This window comes from Stegodyphus dumicola, chromosome 7 (assembly GCF_044657685.1).
Source record: "Stegodyphus dumicola isolate Sdum_Otavi_A_Nest chromosome 7, ASM4465768v1".
Lineage (NCBI taxonomy): Eukaryota > Metazoa > Arthropoda > Arachnida > Araneae > Eresidae > Stegodyphus > Stegodyphus dumicola.
The window spans coordinates 53681372-53700862 of NC_140774.1; the positions used below are offsets into that span (position 1 = coordinate 53681372).

A 19491-nucleotide genomic window follows, 5' to 3' on the forward strand; every position below is an offset into this window, starting at 1 on the left:
TATATCTTAGAAAATTTTGAATAAAAAAGTCTAATTTTTTGCAGATATGCTTAAAAATACACCTACTTTAAGATGATGGTAAAAATTTTATAGGTTATTATTCAAAATTTTTTTCGAAAAATTTATAAAAATTATTCAAAAATAGAAATTTAAAAAATAAAACACAAAAAATGGGTAAATTTTATTTGGAATGAACCTAAATTTCGAAATGTGAGAGAAAAAATAAAAAAAAGTTAATAAAAAAGAGGTATAAATAAATATTTGCCAAATTCAATTAACATTGAGGAGCTAAAATTTTGAGAGCTAATATTTCAAAAACTACTCGTACGATTTTTTACAAAACTTGGTATTCTGGCATAATTTGAGTCGTAGAATCAAAATATGTAAAAAAATTGGTATGTTATTTCAGAAAAAGTCTGATTTTGTGTCAAAATACCTATGTTAGAATAGTGCTATATATAAATAAAATATATATCCTAAGTCGCGCTTTCGAGACATGAAGAACGCAATTTGAATTTCGTGAATCGCCCCAGTAGAACGGGAGATATAGCACTGCCCCTTTTTTTTTTTTTTTTTTTTTGAGCAGTGTATATGAGGGTTTACTTGATCTGGTAAAAGTTAAATAGTCGAAAACCCCCAACTGATGTGAAGCAAACTATCGCTATGTCTGAAAATAACTAAAATATCAGACAAAGGTTTAAATAAAACTCTTATATAAAAAGAACATAGAATACAAAGGCATGTTCTGATGCTAACAAAATCATTTACAGCTCATGGTGATGTAATTAAACAAGAACAAATTCAAACTAAAAGTGTGGACTAGTGGTCGTAGATTATATAATTTAATTTTAATTTAATCTGGCTCAGTAACTCTATCACATGAGGAAATAGAAATGGAAAATTATAGTAAAGGCTGAAATCATAAACAATTGGGTAATTTACATAATAATAACTGCATATTTCTTTGAAGAATAATTTTCTTTGTCTGTACTATTTTCTTTCTTCAACACGTTTTCTTTTCATTTTAGGATTTTTGTATTTAATTAAAGATTTCCATTATTCTAAAAAACATGAAATGCATTTAGAATGTATAGAAAATGGCTAATTTTATTTCTTTAGTAATATGAACATTCAGAAGAAATATATCTGGTAAAGGCCGGTTACAGAGCCATTGTGGCAGAATGTTTCGAATTTAGTGACACACTGAACAACAAAATCTAGAAATGGCACAACTTTTAGAATTTAGAGCAGGCATTGGAAGCAGAATTTAGACTCCACATAGATTGCATCAGGTGGGAAAATGCCTAGTGCCAGCTCTGTGTATGATGCATTAAAACATATTAGATGAATCTTTTAAATTGTAAGTTTTCAATTTCTCTATTAAAAAAAAAATATCTTTCTATAATTTGCCTGCCCATGTGACAAGATTAGAAGCATTTTTGTTATTTTCCATGCTTGTGTCTAGTGAAAAGTAGAGAAAATAAAGGGAAGATAAACATGTTAAGAAAATGATTTTAGTATCAGGAGTAAAACATTCAAATATTATGTTATCATTGTTCTTCCAGACGTTCTCCAAAAAGTAAGAAATTCATCGCAAACTTTCAGTAAAATACATCCATTACGTGTTGATATCATGGAGACGTTTTTCATATTTCTCGAATTTTCTAGAATTGTGGATCTATAAATCTTGCCTTCAAATCCTTATAAACTTTCCAAGCTGCAATGGCTAAAATACTAAAAAAAAAATTATCCCTACCCATTCAGTAACAGCAAAAAGCCAAAAATATTTTGGAAAAAAAAGGAGGGAAAATGTGTAAAATTAATTTTATAGAGAAAACTGATACATATTCTGAGAATTTTGAATATTCTGAGACAATTACATGGGAAAAACTTTTACAATGAAAAAATTAAAAAGAAGATATTTTTAACTAATTACATAGCTAATTTTGCTTTTGCTAAGAGCCATTTCGTAAATTGTGCTTTATAGCATCATACCTTCTTTATTTTTCAGGTCAAAATATTGTATAATAAGTTGAAAAAATGAGATTTTATAATATGATAGTGAAAATTAAAAATGTTTTATTTTAATGCTATTTTTTAAATATAATTTCAATATATTAAGTTTATTTTAATGAAATTTATCCATGTTAGGATGTTTTTAAAAAAAATCATCCAAAAACTCTAAGATCTTGGAATTAAAAATTTTCTATAAACTGATCTTAAAATCGCCAAAATGAGGATAAGTCGCAAAATTTAGAACCTTTTAATAAAAGAATTCACATCTCCAAAAGCGAAAAGTTGTTTAAGAACTCTTTATTAGAGAAAATGAATTTAAAAATGCTTATATCTCACTTCTTGCTTAGAAACTCAAGTATCCCATCGATTATATTAGAAATAGAAACAAATTATAACCCATAAACCCATTCAAAAGATAACCATGTATGCCAGTGAATTGCCGAAAATATTCCTCCAAAATGCTAATTCACACTCAAAATGGCAATTGTAAAAAGAAACAGAAATTTTAGATGATTAAAATTAAGGACCTTCTGCTGATTTTGGCCAAAATTAAGGACTTTTAAGGACCGAAAATTGATTCCAAAAAATTTAAGGACTTTTAAGGACTCTTAAGGACCGTACGAACCCTGTATTTACTGAATTAGAGAAATTATTAGCACAAAAAAACAAAGAAAATTTAACAATTTACACTGAAAGAAATATTTAATAAAGCAAACAAATCAATTTTGGGCTCCTTTTTTTAAGGGGGTGTAAATTTTTATTCTTTTAAGGCCATAAATCACTATTTCATGTTTTTAACTTTATAAATTATACATGTCACCTTAAAAAATTTAAACTGATGATCTAATATACGGAAAAATCTCAAATTCGGAATTACCAAAGACCTGACGAGTCCAGACCTCAGACTTCGTACTGTAGTAATTTGAAATCAATACTTCTAAATTATGCTTTTTTAGCAAAAAAGAAGTCTTGTTGAAATTCACATCTGAATACTCATTATAGATGTTTTTAGTAATGATATTCATACAGTCTCCCACACATTATATTCTTGAGTAATTCTGATTCCATAAAAATGGACTTTTCTGAGAGATCACTTGCTACTTTAATTTGGCTACCACTTCTTTGACAATTTTTCTTCGCTACAGAATACATATAAAAAATTACATTTTTTGCATTTGCATTAAAAGGTATTATACGATAAAATCCACCACAGAAGACCAAATTTGTCATACTTATTTGAATCACTTTTTAAATTATAGTCTGCTATTTTAAAACAGGCATTACAATACTGTAGAAAAACCTTCCTAATTTATGATCGTTATGTGCATCATCAGCACCACACAAAGTGATTTAGGAAAATTTAGCAAATTAGAGGATTCAACATATTTTCCATAACTGTCATTACCATGATTATTAGGCTTAAGTCAGAAAAAAATGGCCTTAAAGTGCCTATTAGTTTATTTATATTGTTAGTGCTATAACTTAGTTGTGTAAGCCTCTGGTACATATAGTGGAACATGAGGATTTGAAATGAGAGTGTGCCTATCTTAAATTAACAAAACTACAGAACCTATGACAAACAGTTCAAGATATTTTTCATTACTTAATCCTTTTAAAATATTGTATATGATTTTTTTAAATATTAGTGGCAATTAAATTATACATTTTACTAAAACATTAAAGTTAACTGATTGCTTCAGATGGTCAGTCACTGGCCTACTGTTTATCCATTCCTGGAATTTCTTCCCAGATAACCTAGGTGCAATTAGAGAGGAACAGGAAGAACATTTTCATCAAGGCATGGTGTATATTTAATGGGGGAAAAAAAAGATCCATGGCCAACAGAATATTAATGCAAACAATTTATTGCTGGATAGTATACCATATAATTCTGGAAGCCGATGCCAACTAAAAAAAAAAAAAAAAAAAAAAAAAAAAAAAAAAAAAAAAAGGCACCTTCCTAGAAAAAGACTGTACTAAATCTTTGATCTAAAAATAAAACTTTTTTTTGACTTATTATTAAGTCAAAATAAAAGTTTTATAAATAAAAGTTTTTGTTAATTCCTCTGTTCTCTTAACCAGTTGTAAAATATGCTTCATGTGATAATTCTTCATTAAAGGTTATAAAAACTGCATAAGATAAAATAAATCTATTGATTCTAAAATATAAACTGAAAGGCACTGTCTGATCCATGAAAATGTAAATTCGAAAGCAATATCAATTTCAAGAAATGATGGGCCTCCCATCTTCTAATAAGATAATACAAGGCCACATGCTGCACGTTGTATTCTGACCTTCCTCGATACACAGGGTATTCGATTGCTGCCCTGACCTGCACGGTCTCCAGATCTGTCACTCACTCAAAACATCTGGTGATGAGTTGCTGAGAGACTGGCCCGCCACTCCTCTCCAGCTAATACGGTTGATGAAGTCTAGCATAGACCTTGAAGCAGAATGGAATGAGTTGCCCATTTCTGTCACCCAAGCCCAGTTTGACTCCATGTCTAATGGGTTAAGGCCCATTTTAGTGGCCAGGGTTCGCAGCTGTTTCTACTAATTTCACACCCCTGTAAACCTCCAAAATGCTTACTTTTTTATCCAATGCAGGCACTTGCCTAATCAGCATTGGCCATCCTTAGGGCAGCTGTTTAAGAAACCGCAATACATATCACTATTATCATTCATCTTCAGAAATTAAGAGAAGGCAATATATTAAGATCAAAATTTATAAAATAAATAAATAAATATATAATACTCTTACCTTCAAAGAGTGTTTTCAAGAAAAATTCCACAGTATATAATTGTCGATTACTAAGTCCAAGTTTAAGAACTTCAATATCCATATGAATATTGCTCCAGTTATTTAATAATGCAAGTTCTTCAACAACACCATCACTTGGATAAATCATAAGCTGTTAAGGGAAGGGAGAAAATTTAGCAAATTTTTATAAATATTAAATATTTATTAATGCTTGATTACAGCTGTTTAATAGCATATACAAATCCCAAGCTTTACTAAATTACCTTGACAGCTTTCATTTTAGAATTTTTTTTAAAATAAATGCATTAGGTTTGTTAGCTTACTTCATTAACAAGCTTGTCCTGTTCAATGTCATATAACAGCAAAGATATTTTATTTTCAGTTAATAATAAAACAGGATAAGGAACTTCTTCACATCCACTTGTAATCAGGTACGGAGGATGGGAAAGGCTGTAATATTTTGATAATGATTAAACATGTATTCTGATTTTTATGACTTTTAAAGAAACTGATAGAAATAATATAGACACTATAATGTTGCACAATTCCTTTATTTATTAAAATTTGAATTTATGCCATTAACTAAGCAATTAATAAATTTGGGATTTCTTAAAAATTATTTCACAAAAACACCTACATTATTTATATTTAATTCCTATACATAGCATTTTCAATTTCCTTTGGAATAAAAAAATTAATATGAAATGCATATAAAAGCTACTTATTTTTATTTTAATTAATTCAAAGCTGAACATACAGAAAAATTTTGATTTTTTTTTTTTTTTTTTTTTTTTTTTTTAACTTACTGATTACATAAAAAATATTTCCAATTCCTTTTTATATAGACATATTTGTTAAAATAGATATATGTGTAACTTTCGTGAAAAATTCCAAAACATTAAGTTATAACATTACTCCATTAAGATGTAGTATGTGACGTCAGTTAGATGGGGCTTATTTACTTTTTTAAAGATGCCACTAAAATTTATTGTTGTTTTAATGACTTTTGTCTCCCACCATTTTACTGCACATCTGAATATGAATGCTACTGAATTTTTTTACTTTATGATGAATTTTTTAACTGAATTTTTTTTACTTACTTATTCTAGAATTATGAACCTACTGAAATTGAAGCATTTTGAATTTAATGGATTATTAAATTAATTAATGGAATCTGCTTCATTTATGTATTCTTAATTATATGTATTTATTTTCATATCTAAAAATAGCCTTTAGAAGCACCATCTAAAAAATAAATAACTCACTAAAAGCTGTAGGTCACACACTAGATAATTAATCATTATTCTTATTATATTAGTTATACATACAACTATTTAAGACTACGATTTTACACTTAATTTAATAAAAAATATTAGTATTAATTTTAATTGCAGTTTACAGTAGCACTCTAATTTATTTCAATACTTATTTAATTCAGTAATTAATTCCCATATTAAAATACAGTCAAAAGTCGTTAATTCGGACACCTATAATCCGGACCTCAAAACTGCGCATAGGCGTTTATGTGTGCGCGTAAGACCTTTACGGCTGCAAATATGCGTGTGCGCATAAAACGTTTACGTATGCACGTTTAATGTATAACGGACGGTATAAACCAAGCTAAAATTATCTAATTCAGTTAATGTTGCAGATTGCGTTGTTCCTTTATCTTCGAATTGGATACGGCGTATTATTTTTTGCAGACTGTTAGAGCAATTTTATAAAAGTAAGCTTGAACTTTCGATTATATCAAATAGAATTTCCGATATATATTTGCTCATATGTAAAGGATCTAAAGCGAAAGTATGTTTCGAGATCCGAAATCTGTTTATCAATTTCACGCTGCTCTGTGGGAGGGGGGATGTCGCAGCGCGCAATGAACTGGAAGTTGATCTGTCAGCACTAAATCCTCATCATTATAAATATCATGAATGCACATCAAATACTTTTCTGGTTGCAATTTTCTAATTTCAACTATGCGTAATGCATGCTTTACACATGCGCGCGTTGAAAGAAATGTTTAATAAAATAAACAAATAAATATTAAGCTTTTTTTTTGTAAATTTTTATACCCTTTAGATCATAATTGCTCTTTATTTCAGAAATTACGGTTTCATATTTTTAATTTTATAATTTCTGCATGCCATCTTACCAGATTTAAATTGATGATCTATAATCCGGAAAAACCAATAATCTGGAATCGCCGAAGTCCCGACGAGTCCCGATTAAAGACTTTTGACTGTAGTTATATGTCTATATTACTATAGGTTATAGTTACAAATAACTATTCTCTACGTTCATGAATATAAATTATACTCTGAGCACAGAATAATTTAACTCAGAGTTTTGAATACTTTTCCTATTAACACTTTACTGACCGCTAGCAGTTCAACAGCATACGCACTCTGACTAGCCGCTCAGCCGCAGATTCTCCCAGTCCTGAATAACTGTCAGGACAATCTGATAAATCGTCTAAATAAAACTCTCCAGTACCATTTTTTTCGCTCACCGCTAATGGTAAATTTTTTCAAAACGGGGTGAAAATGTGGGAGTTTATGAAGCAACACACTTAACGTAAGTGAGCAACGTATCTCAATATTAATAATAAAATGCAGATGATATAGCAAATGGCAATTGTTTATCACCATGGCTACCGATTGATAGACTATTTTTTAGGTAGCTCCGAGAAAAAAGCGATTAATAGGCTATCGGTCGGTAGGTGTTGGAGGGGAAAAAAGCTGATTAATAGTCAGTAAGCGTTAGTGAAAATAGCCGATTAATAGGCGATCGGTCGGTAGGCATTGCCGATAAAAAGCCGATTAATAGGCTATCAGTCAGTAGGCATTGGCAATAAAAAGCTAATTAATAGGCGATGGGTTGGTAAAGTGTTAAGACTAAAAAATAATACAACCAACGTCCATTAAATAAATTAATAGACTTTAAGGTATATTTTTCTTACCTTTTACATACAGTGGGCTCATCTGCACACAGAATGTGAATCCCGACTAAGAAGTCATGAACACCATGATATATAAAGAACAATTTATTTTCAAGAATAACAAAATCTTTTAAAACGAGGTCTTTAGTATCACATGTAAAAGTCACTGGTTGAATAGAGCCATAAAAAGCAGAAAATCTTCTTAGACCATCATCCAATCTCCTGACCGAGGGAAACTGTTTTGTAAATGCTGTGATACCACTGGAAGTCTGAGAAGTGGAATTCTCTAATGTTTGACTAGATAGGTCTAATGGCATGGAATATACCTGCTGGTTTTCTGTAACAAATATCAAAGTGTCTAACCTCAAATTCACAGTAAAATTTTGTACAATTTCATTTTCTGTGAACTTAAAGGTATTATCCGAAAACTGATATTCAAATATTTTTGCATTAGTTGAAAAAGAATAAACAGCTGAATAATTCAGGTTAAAGAAAAATCAAATAATCACAACAAAGTATTATACAGTAAAGTACAGTTTATAAGTTTTTCAAGATACTGCTTTAAAAAAAAGGGGGTAATAAGAAAAATATACAGTCAAAATTTCAGTTTAAGAATGAATTCATACATTTTAGCAGCATAATTTTAATGCTGCTATTATACAATTTTATCATCGTACTTTTATAGTGTTTAAAATATGTTCTATATTTTAGAAAAGTTAAAATATTTGGGACTTACATATTTTCCTGTCGACGATTTTTGACAAATAAAAACTGTCATTAAAACAATGCAGTTTAACAGCAATAATGAATAAGCATGAGAACACAATACACTCATAAGACCTCTGTTTTGGTGTTATATAACCTTGATCCTCAATATGGCAGTTTAGTTTTTATAAAAGAGGATTTAAGTTAATTGCTATTTCTCTGTTTTCCACTACTTTGAACCTGCTTTTTGTAGAACAGCAAGCAGCAGAACATTTTCAAAGTTAAGACTAGTTACACTGTTGCGCATATTCATAACAGTGGTTTGGCAAAATGGAACAATAAAAGACACCACGAAACTGCTTGTTGACACATATTTTATATTCAATTTCACACAGAAAATAGACTTTAAGGTATATTTTTCTTACCTTTTACATGTTCAGTTCTGTTACTATTAGAAATGTCATTGAGGAATTTTTGCTATCGGAATGAACTGGTGTTACTTTTAATGAATTTGTTTGTCATATAATCTCAAAGCTTAAGCTCATATTTATTGAATTTTTTTATATGCTGTATCAGTAACGTGTATATGTTGGTTATCAAATTAAATAAAGAGTGATCTGTTCCTTCAAACTTCTGTTGGAATGGCTGGCACAAATTTGATGGGATCTCAGCCAACTTTAATAGTTGATGGAAAAATATGCAAGTACCAAACATTTTATTTTGAAAGTTTTAAAAACATAAAGTACATAATAAAGCTTAATTAAAAAATTTTTAATTTAAACTATATAATATTTAACATAAAAATGCAAATGACCATAGCTCAATTTCAATTGCTTATCTTGAATAATCTTGAATCTTAAGATTTTAATTTTTCCCAAAGGAAAAGTCTTCCAAGTGTCATCTGTTGCACTGCTTGACTGAAGTGCAAAAGGTAAATAATAAAACCAGTTAAAACATGCTTATTAATCATGCAAGAATGAAAAATCTCCATCAGCATGCCTGCTTTATTAGCTAATTTCATTCTTTGCTATTTCTTCAAGCAATCTTTCTTCTATCCACCTGTCAGATATTTAAATCTTAGCCCATCTGAGACACTCCAGATCTTTCTTTTCCTTCTCACATACCAATGAGAAACTTTCAAATGCTATTCAAAGAAAACAAAAACGATTTTTAAAAAAATTATAGAAGTTGTGTAAAGAAATATCATTCAATAAGTCAGGGAAAAATAACATTCAATGTTACGATCATATAAACAAAATATTTTGCTGTTCATATTTTGCAATAGCAATGAATCCAAGAAAAAAAAGTTGCATAAATGCAGGAGATGTATAAATGACTGTTTTGCTATACTGTAAGACCCCTCTTGATGCTGCTCCACTTAATGCTGTTTCAGTATTACACAGCAGTATCAGGACTTGCCAAAATTGCATGCATATAATCATCACTTAGTTATCGCAATGTGGGTACTTTTTAATCAATCAGCACAATTTGTTTCACAGTGTCCGTATCTTGCCAATTTTACTGTTGGTCTCAAGGTAAGCACATCAAGGTGATAGCCACAATATCATTACAGCATGTTTACTATGTCATAGTTGATTTATGATCATTTATGATTTTACAGCATTATTCAGAGTCTAGAGATATAAGCATAATATTTTGTTTTATTGGCAATTTTTAGTTCTTACAATGGATGATTGCAAAGTAAAAGAACGGTAAAGGGGGGAGCATTTTGCAGGGAACTAAAATGCACATGTCCAGATGATTATATACATATGAACTGCAATCCAATATTGGCACAGCATTGAATTTGTCTGCTTCAACAATGCATATAATTCTAAACAATAAAGAAACAATCTTATCAATAACTACAACCACAATGACTTCTGGAACAAAAATTACACATTCCAAAAGCAACATGAATGAGGAAATGAAAAAACAACTTTCCGTCTGGATTGGTGATGAAGATGAATGCATATGCCATTAAGTCAAGCAATTATAATGGAAAAAGGGAGAACAATTTTTAACCATACTCAAAATGAAATGGGCAATACAAGTGAAAATTTTGTAGCTTGTCAAAGGTGTTTCCATTGATTCAGAAACAGAAACAAGCTTCATAACGCACATTTTTATACCATGAAGAAAAGCAAGCACCAGGATTTAAATCTGCAAAAAATTGTTTAACACTTTGGTGATGCTAGTGATACATTTGGTAACACTGGTTTAACGTTTGGTAGTAATGCTAACAGAGACTACATAAAACCATAATTTTTTTATCCTTTCAAAACTCCAAGAAGTAATATGGGAGCTCAGTAAGTTCCAAGGCAAGGCGAAGTGTCATTGATGTGACATCTTGTTATCCATAACTACATGCTGAATAAGACAGGAAGAGGCAAACAACATTAAAATAACTTCTTTAGAGAGAAAAAAGTCAAATAAGAGTAAAACTCCCATCAAACACTTCTTGAACATTTTTTTAATTTAATGAATGCTTTATGAATAAAAATCAATATTAGCTATAAATATATCTGTAATTAAAGCACTGAAAAGTATTTAACAATAAATGTTACCAAATAAAGCCAAAAAAAAAACATAAATTTTCTTAGTCTCTGCTCTGTTTTACTTATCCCCATTATTTCACATTAAGATAACCTCTTTTAAAATTTTGTTTAGAGCTGGACCTTACTGAAACATATCCCCCATATTAAGCAGTGTCTTACTGTTACATGCAAATTTCATAAATTACATTATTTATCTTGGATTGCACATCAAAGAGACAGAATTTCTTAATTCATGTAAATAATACTAGGATAGTTAATACTGATAAAAAATCTCCTACCACAAAAAGACTATGTTATTTTGTAGAAAAGCAAACATACCAATTTGAAATTGCATTTGTTATGCCTCAATATTAATTGTCAGAAAAATTTGCTCAAGGAAACAAGATTATAAATGTAGATTATGATAAAGAACATATCACTGTTATTATTGGAAAAGTCAAACAACGGTTAGAGTACACTGAAGGGTATCCCTCATATTATCACAAAGTTGTTGTTTCATTTATTACCAAGTTGTTGCTTTGCTTATTACCAGGTTATTGTTTCATTTATGGTAACCTAAGTAGTTGAATGTTCCATAAATATACTGTTACCTAGAATTGGGTGCTCCTTTGACTTTTTATGTGAAAATTTATCGATGTGTACATGGACAAAGTCAAGGGAGTGGGCAATGCCAAGTTTGTGCAATTCTCTGATTGTTTTTAAGTGATGATAGGTCGATGTGTACATGGATAAAGTCAAAGGAGTGCGCAATGCCTAGTTTGTGCAATTCTGTGATTTTTTTTAATGAAAATAGGAGAATGTGTACATGGATACTGAGTTTGTGCAATTCTTTGAGTTGTTATTTTGTCTTTGTGTAGTACAATTTTTAGCGCTAAAATCACTGCTACACAAAGCCAAAATAACAATTCAAAAATTGAATACACTTGGTATCCCTATACTGCCAAAAATCGCTAATTTCACCAAGGGGTACCCGCAAATATACTTTAACCCAAACAAGAGTCAACATTATATTTGTAAATTTTGCAGAACTAGTTTCGATGGTTTAACTACATTGGAACTAGTCTTGCAAAATTTACAAATATTAAACTGATTCTTGTTGTTTGACTTCCCCAATAATCTGATTTGCCATTTTATTTTAACCTATATTTAACCTGATATGCTATGCATCCACCATACTATTATTGAACCAAAAAATTATATGGAATTTTCTCTGAAAGATGCTAATGTAAATGCACATACACACATATTTAAAAAAAAAAATAGATATAGATGATGTTAGAGTTTAGAGAAGACAGGCTTGATGCTGTTTGGAAACAGGCAACTTGAATGCTTTCCTAATTTATCTAGCATATTTGCTTGTATTTTTAATACATCACATGTATAGAGTGTCCATAATTAAACTTGAAATTTGTGAGCAGTCTGTAGCAAAAACTATGCAGCAGAATTGCATGAAAATTGGGTAATAGCAGAGCGAAATTGTGGTAATTTTATCAAGAGCGAAAACCAATGACTTTCAAAAACCACAACTAGATGGCATTGTGCAATGTAAACTATAGTCATATGCAAATGTCATAACCATAGTAATCCTGTGCGCGCACAGCAACCCTATAAAGGTGCAAAAGGCACACCGCAGTCATACTCGTTTGCAAGTCAAGGAAGATGACGTTGATTCTCCAGGAATGTGCTTTACTGGTGAAATTGTTTTATCAAAACGGACACTAGTGAAGGACTAACAAACATGATTAGAAAATTTGAAGCAACTCGAATACTGAGGATTCAGCCAGGAAGGAGACGAAAGTGTGTTGCAGCACAGGTAGTGGATGATGTAGCAACGCAAGTGGAGGAAGACAGATCGCAAACTATCGGCAGTACTAGTGTTCGGTGTATTGCAGCATCTGTTGACCAACCTCGTCCCATGGTTCATAAGATTTTTCAAAAGGTCTTACGTCACTATCCCTAAAACTGTTGCTAGTGCAGTAGCTCTTATGAGCTGATCTGGATAGTCGACAAACTTTTGCATTAAGGTTTCTTGCGCGAGCTGAGTTCCATGATGAATAGCCATGGAACATTTTGTGGAACGACAAAGCTCACTTTCATATGGAAGGTGCAGTTAATACACACAGATGCCATAGTTGGGCTGCTACAAATCCACATCAATTCCTACAAGTTCCATTACACTCTTTGCATGTAACAGTTTGGTGCGGCTTTACTGCAACCTTCATTGTGGGTCTGTTTTTTTTTTTTTTTTTTCCGAAGAGCACAGCGCCACAGGGCCTGCGACATGCACCGTCACCGGTCAATGATACACTTCATTATTAAACCAATCCGTTATTCCGGCTCTTCAGGCAAGGCGATGTGAAATAACTACAGTGTTTATGCAGGATGATGCTCCTCCACACATCACCCATTGTGTGAAACAAGTGCTCCGGTGCCTTCTCGGTGACGACAGAATCATCAGCCGGCAATTTCCTACAGCTTGGCATCCTAGATCCCCCGACTTGAATCCTTGCGACGCTTGGCTGTGGGATATACCTCAAGGCTATCGTCTACCATGATCCCATTATATCTCTATCTGATTTTAAAGAAATCATAAAATGGCATGTAAATAACATTCCCCAGTTCATGTTGCTTTCTACAGTAGAACATGCGATTTTACACCTCCAAATGGTAGCAGACAATGGTGGACATCATATCCATCATATTTGTAAACTTTTGTAGATTATGTATATGTTCTCAATAAAGCTATGATATGCCACTTAGAGGTGGTTTTTGAAGCTCATTGTTTTCCCCCCTCGATAAAATTCCCATCATTACATTCTGCCATTACCAAATTTTCATTCAATTCCGCCGTATAGTTTTTGCTACAGACTGCTCGCAAATTTCAAGTTTAATTATGGACACCCTGTACATTTGCCTTAAAGTTCAAAAATAAAAATCATGTAAAAATTCGGTGCATTTGCAGTAGAATGACTAGCCGGCTGAAGGTACTTCTTCCAGTCAATTAACCATTTAGGGGTCAGAAAAAGAACACGAAGAACATACAAAAATAAATATGAATCTAGAAATAATATGTGTATACATATATGTCATATTCTGAAGCACAGCCATGATGGCTGGAACTCTTAAACAGCTTTCGTTTTCCGCCATGGTTTCCGCCATGGTTAAGACATACAGATGCAGGCAACAAAACTGAATTTTGACAAATCACCAATCCTTATTTTCACACATATCCAATTACTTGGGCAGATATTTATTTAATTGTAATACAACATACATGCATATTACAGAAATTCAGAGTATTTAAAAATATGTGTAAATTAAAAAAAGAAAAAGGACATATCTAAAGAGATAATCAGAAGTTATGAATTAGCCATTTTAAATCTAAAATGGTCTGGATCAGAGTAATATTAAGAGGCCCACTAAGTGAAAGATTTAAAAAACTTTGTAGCTTTATATTATGTCTTTGTAAACATTATACAATACAGTAAATTCACATATTCCTCTTTTTCTTTTTATCTACTGGACTCGTGCATCTTGTTGTTGTTGCAGTAGAAATAGGAATAATAGTAGTGGTGGTAGTAGTAGTAATACAATCTAATTGCACAACATACACACACACACATATATATATGTATATACACCATATGAATTATTTTTACCTGCACAGTTACAAAATGATGCTAGTAACTAAATATACAATTATAAAAGGATACAAAGTTTTGTTCCTGAGTCATTTAAAGCAAAAAGCATCTCTTTCATAAGGAGAACTTTCCGATGTGACAAACTACTTTCAGAAAGATCTGAAATGGACATAATCTGTGGGTCACCATCAGTTGATGGAAAGAAGGAAACCACAGTTCTTTTGTTGAACAGGAAAACTGCTTCTCTAGCTTCAAATTTCAGAATCTCAACTGAAGACAAATCTGCAAGACCTAAAATACAGTTCTTATTTTTAACAGATTTCCCCCCTAAGCAATAATAACAAAACACATTATGAAACTCATAAAATATAAATATGAAAATACATATGTGATTTAATCACATATTTGTATTTAACTACTACTATTATACTTCTGAATAAAAAAGAATAAAATTTAATTAAAAATTAATCAGAATATTAAGGAAAATAATAAATAGCCTCTTTTTCAGTAATTAACAAAAAATAATTATTAATTAAAATAAGTAATATTGCCACTTACATTTTTTGAGTTCTTGAAAATAGGAAAAAATATTTTCCAGATTCCATATGGATGAAAATGATTTTGTCAAAGAGGATATGCAGTTTTCTGTACATGTAACTGTAACTGCATAATAATAAATATTATTTTGAATATCAACAATGAAAAACCTGTATTCATTTTCATTGTAATTATCTTCTTGCCAAGCAAATCTAAAAAACAGAAAAAGTTCTCAATAAACTTATACAATTAGTGCAAGGAGCATAAATACAGTTAATTTCACTTAAAGAATTTTAAAAAATAGAATAACTAAAGAAAACTAAAGTTATGACAAATTCCTCCTTACATATTATACAGAAAATCCTTGAAGAAAAGGAAACTATGAAACTGCCCTAAAATGCACACAACTTTGTTAGAAAATATTTAAAATCAATCAACTTTTTTTAGAAAATCAAAATTATTATTAAACTGAATTTTGTATTGTTCTAAAGCTCAAAGTACTTTAAAGTTAAAACATTTAAAGTTTTAAAGTTAAGACAAACATTACTAATTCAATGTTCATAATATACATGTCACTTCTTAAAACTGTTTAAAGATAAAATAATATTAAAAAAATCTGAAAAGTTTCAAATTTTAATGTTTGTCCAAAGGGAAGGCTTTTTTACACTCTCGTTGAATGCAGACCAACTAGTCTGTTGTTACACTCACTCCTATTAACACAATTTTTTTCTTTTTAACTTTATTATTAAGCACCATTTTCTTCACATTTATGCAATATTCAATTAAGCAGCAAAATTAGAAAATTTTTTAAAAGAAACATAATATATGTTTAGAGCTCCCAATGCAGCGATAAGTGCTGGCGAACATTTTTCTGTTTTTTTTTCTGTTTTTTTTTTTTTTTCAATCTTTTCTTTTTAGTTTGTCATATCAATGTTTCATCTTTCAGTTAATATCCAAACCAAGTAAAAAATTTAGCTACTTTACACCTATACATACAGGCATGAATGAAGTTCCATGCCTATGATCATTATAATATCAGTTTGTATGTTAATTTGACATCATTATGTGATATGTATCATTACATTATAACTGAAGATTTTAAAATATAACTAAGCCATTAATAAATTTCAAAAGAACTATATTTTGAAATAAATTTTGATAATAAGATCCTATTTCACAATATAGATATACATTAAACAGTTAAAATCTACACTTACGATTTCACTTTGTGTATTTGCAAATGATTACAATGCGTGTTTATTAAGGTAATTGAAAGATTCAAATTTGTATCGTGTATGGCAAGTAATTTTGAGTCCGAAGTTGTGGTAACAGATTGGACATTTTCAAACTTATATGAAAGTTCTTTGATCAGGAGAATTTCTAAAGCCATAGAAACGACTATGCAAGAACGACACTACTCCAATGTCATGAGAAAATATACTTCGTGAGTTTATGTTTACATGATCCTCCCCGATACCAAAACATCAACACAACATAAACATGTGATAGTTAGACATCTCTGATCATTTCACTTCATTGATCTGAAAAAAAAAACTGGAAATAATTTTCTCGTTAAGTGCATATAGTTTCAAACAACTTTATTTACTAAATTTTATGAATTGTGAGTTAATATGCTTTAAAATGCAACAAATGAAGTTACCCTTATCTTTTCAAAGAGTGTATCCCGTTTTACCTTCGATATCATTTACAAGTCTATTTACAAGTCTAATTAAGTGTTAGTTTTAGCTTTGTCACCTCAAAGCAATACTCAGAACATAAATGGCATAAAATAGAATCGTAATATTAAACTGTTTGTGTTGTGACGAGATATCTTTCATTGGATAATTGATTGTATACTCATTTTCCATCATAATTCTTCTGATATCGAAGGTAAAAAGGGATATCTGGCGTCCGGGAGAGCGTATTTCCAAACCCTACCCCACTTTTCGAATTTTTGACGTGTCCGGAGACAGGACAACGGCTGCATTATTAAGAGTGAGTGAAAAAATATTTTTATATTTTCTTTTATTCTTTGTGCATTATGGATATTGTTTTGAAAGATAGAAAGCAACTTAGAAGGTTGTTTACTCGAGCATGTAATGCTTTTGATGAGGAAGAAATCAAATTAAATCGTGCTGATAAAATTAATAAATTAAAGCTAATTGAAGAGAAAGCTTTATTAATGATAGCATGTGAAGAGAAATATAAACATTTGTTGTATTCTGAAAATACCTCCGATACCGAAATAGAGAAAGCGGAAGATGAGTCAGAAATGTATATTGATCGATGGAGATCTTTAAAACATAAGCTAGAAACACAAGTGAGTGAACAATTATCTTCTAAAAATGAAAATTTGAACATTGTTTCGCAGCCGAACACTTTATTACGTCGCCCAAAAGTAAAATTACCTACTTTGGCTATACTTTTGTGGTCAGTTTCAAAAAATTGATGAGGACATTAATATCGATTTTCACGATAAATTTTCGTATTTATCTCAAGCAATGGAAAAAGACAGTCCTGATCAAGAATTAATTAAAAGCTATCCCCCAGGAGGTAATAGTTACGAAAAAGCTTTAAAACAGCTGAAAATGCGTTTCGGCAGAGAGGAACTATTGATTCTGGTATATGTCAGAGACTTATTAGTATTAGTTCTTCAAAAACAGAACACTTCTAAAAATTCATTAAGAAAATTGTTCGATCAACTTGAGAGTAAACTGCGATCACTTGAATTATTAGGTGTTACTAGAGAAAAATATGCTGCAATGCTTTTTCCATTAGTTGAATCATCATTAACCCGAAGAAACTCATGTTGCTTGGCAACGCTATAGATCTGCTCATCGTAGAATTCGAGAAGTGAATTTAGATGATTCAGACGTAAGTAAAACTATAATTGAGAAAAGTGATTTAGAATGCATATTAGAATTTTTACAAGCCGAAGTCGAAGCTGAAGAACGCATTTTTTTAGCCTCTCAAAGTTTCAACACATCGAAACCAAAAGCAGAAGTAAAACACAATCTTTCCTATGAGAAAAAGGTAATAGAGAACAAATGTAAGAGTAGAAAGTTTTCAAATATACCTAGTGCAACAGACCTTCTAACTTCATCTCAAGTATCAAAACAGTGCATATTCTGTTCTAATTCACATTTTTCTGGAGATTGTCTAAAAGTTAAAAAAAAAAAAAAAAAAAAACCTTTAAGGCAGAGAGAGGCAACAATCTCACAAGTGTTTTTTATGTTTGAAATCTGGACATTCAGTCAAGCATTGTAACTTGAAAGCTGGTTGCTTGTGTTGTGGTAAAAAACACCATATTCTTCTGTGTAGAAAGATGCACCAAATAACTATGTCAAAAAACGAAGAATCACCTGAAGTTGAAAAGAAAACTGAGATTAGTGCTGAAGTGGATCAAGCTCTTTCCAATTTATCTTCTACTCCGGACGTAATGCTTTAAACATTCAAAGTTATAATTAGAAGTTATGGGAAAAAACGCGTCGCAAGAGCTATTATCGATACTGCTACACAGCGATCATATTTATTAAGAAGTACAGCTAAAGAAATGAACTATGAACCTCAGAGTTGTGAATATTTACAGCACTCTTTATTTGGAGGGAAGGACTCAGGGATATGCAAGCATGATGTATACACTTTATATTTATCGAGTGTGCATGGGAATTATAATTGCAACTTTAAAGTTCTTAGTCAACAAATTATTTGTAAGTCAGTGCCACCTACTGTCAACAAGCTTTGTCTGAAAGAGTTAGCAGCCTGTAATATAAATATTGTGGAGGATTGTCAAAATCCTATTGAGATTCTTATTGGGGCTGATGTAGCTGGAAAACTCATGACAGGTGGTCGTCGTGAGTTGCCTTGTGGTCTCGTAGCTATTGAGACCAAATTTGGATGGTCAGTTATGGGACGAATGCCGAATACTTCGAAAAGTGAGTTTTCATCATCATTCTTAGTTACATCCTTTTTATCTACTGTGGAGACCATAACAGATCTATGGACTTTGGACACAGTTGGGATCACTGACCCATCAGATAAGAAAAACCAGACTGAACTGCAAGAAGCTGCTCGGTTACATTTTCTAAATACAGTTCGTATAGTCGATGATCGTTTCGAGGTTGATTTGCCCTGGTTGGCATATCATCCACCACTAACAGATTATTTTGACTTAGCCGAGAGAAGACTGAACAAAACTGTTAAACGTCTTAAATTCGAGTCCAATTATGAAGCTTATAGAGATGTTTTCAAGGAATGGCTAGAAGAGGGAGTAATTGAAGAGGCTGATAAAAATTATCAAGGGTAAGTTCTTTACATTCCTCATCGAGAAGTTA

The 19491-nt window shown here is 31.0% G+C and overlaps 1 protein-coding gene across 3 annotated transcripts in view; it reads right to left on the bottom strand.

The window, feature by feature from the left end:
- LOC118194234 (spatacsin) overlaps positions 1-16662 on the bottom strand; it is a 173380-nt gene extending 156718 nt beyond the window's left edge. Inside the window, exons 1-6 of one of the 3 annotated variants that reach the window (XM_035365449.2) lie at positions 16375-16662; positions 15179-15369; positions 14693-14911; positions 7738-8188; positions 5102-5228; positions 4779-4929 (exon numbers count right to left, since the gene is read on the bottom strand). In XM_035365449.2, coding sequence (XP_035221340.1) covers positions 4779-4929; positions 5102-5228; positions 7738-8188; positions 14693-14911; positions 15179-15369; positions 16375-16547 — 1312 coding nt within the window. In that variant the 5' untranslated portion in view covers positions 16548-16662. Of the gene's footprint in view, positions 1-4778; positions 4930-5101; positions 5229-7737; positions 8189-9420; positions 9912-14692; positions 14912-15178; positions 15370-16374 lie in introns of those variants that run through there. The other 2 variants (XM_035365448.2, XM_035365450.2) reach the window with 2 other exon arrangements.
- Between the last annotated feature and the right edge of the window lie 2829 nt (positions 16663-19491).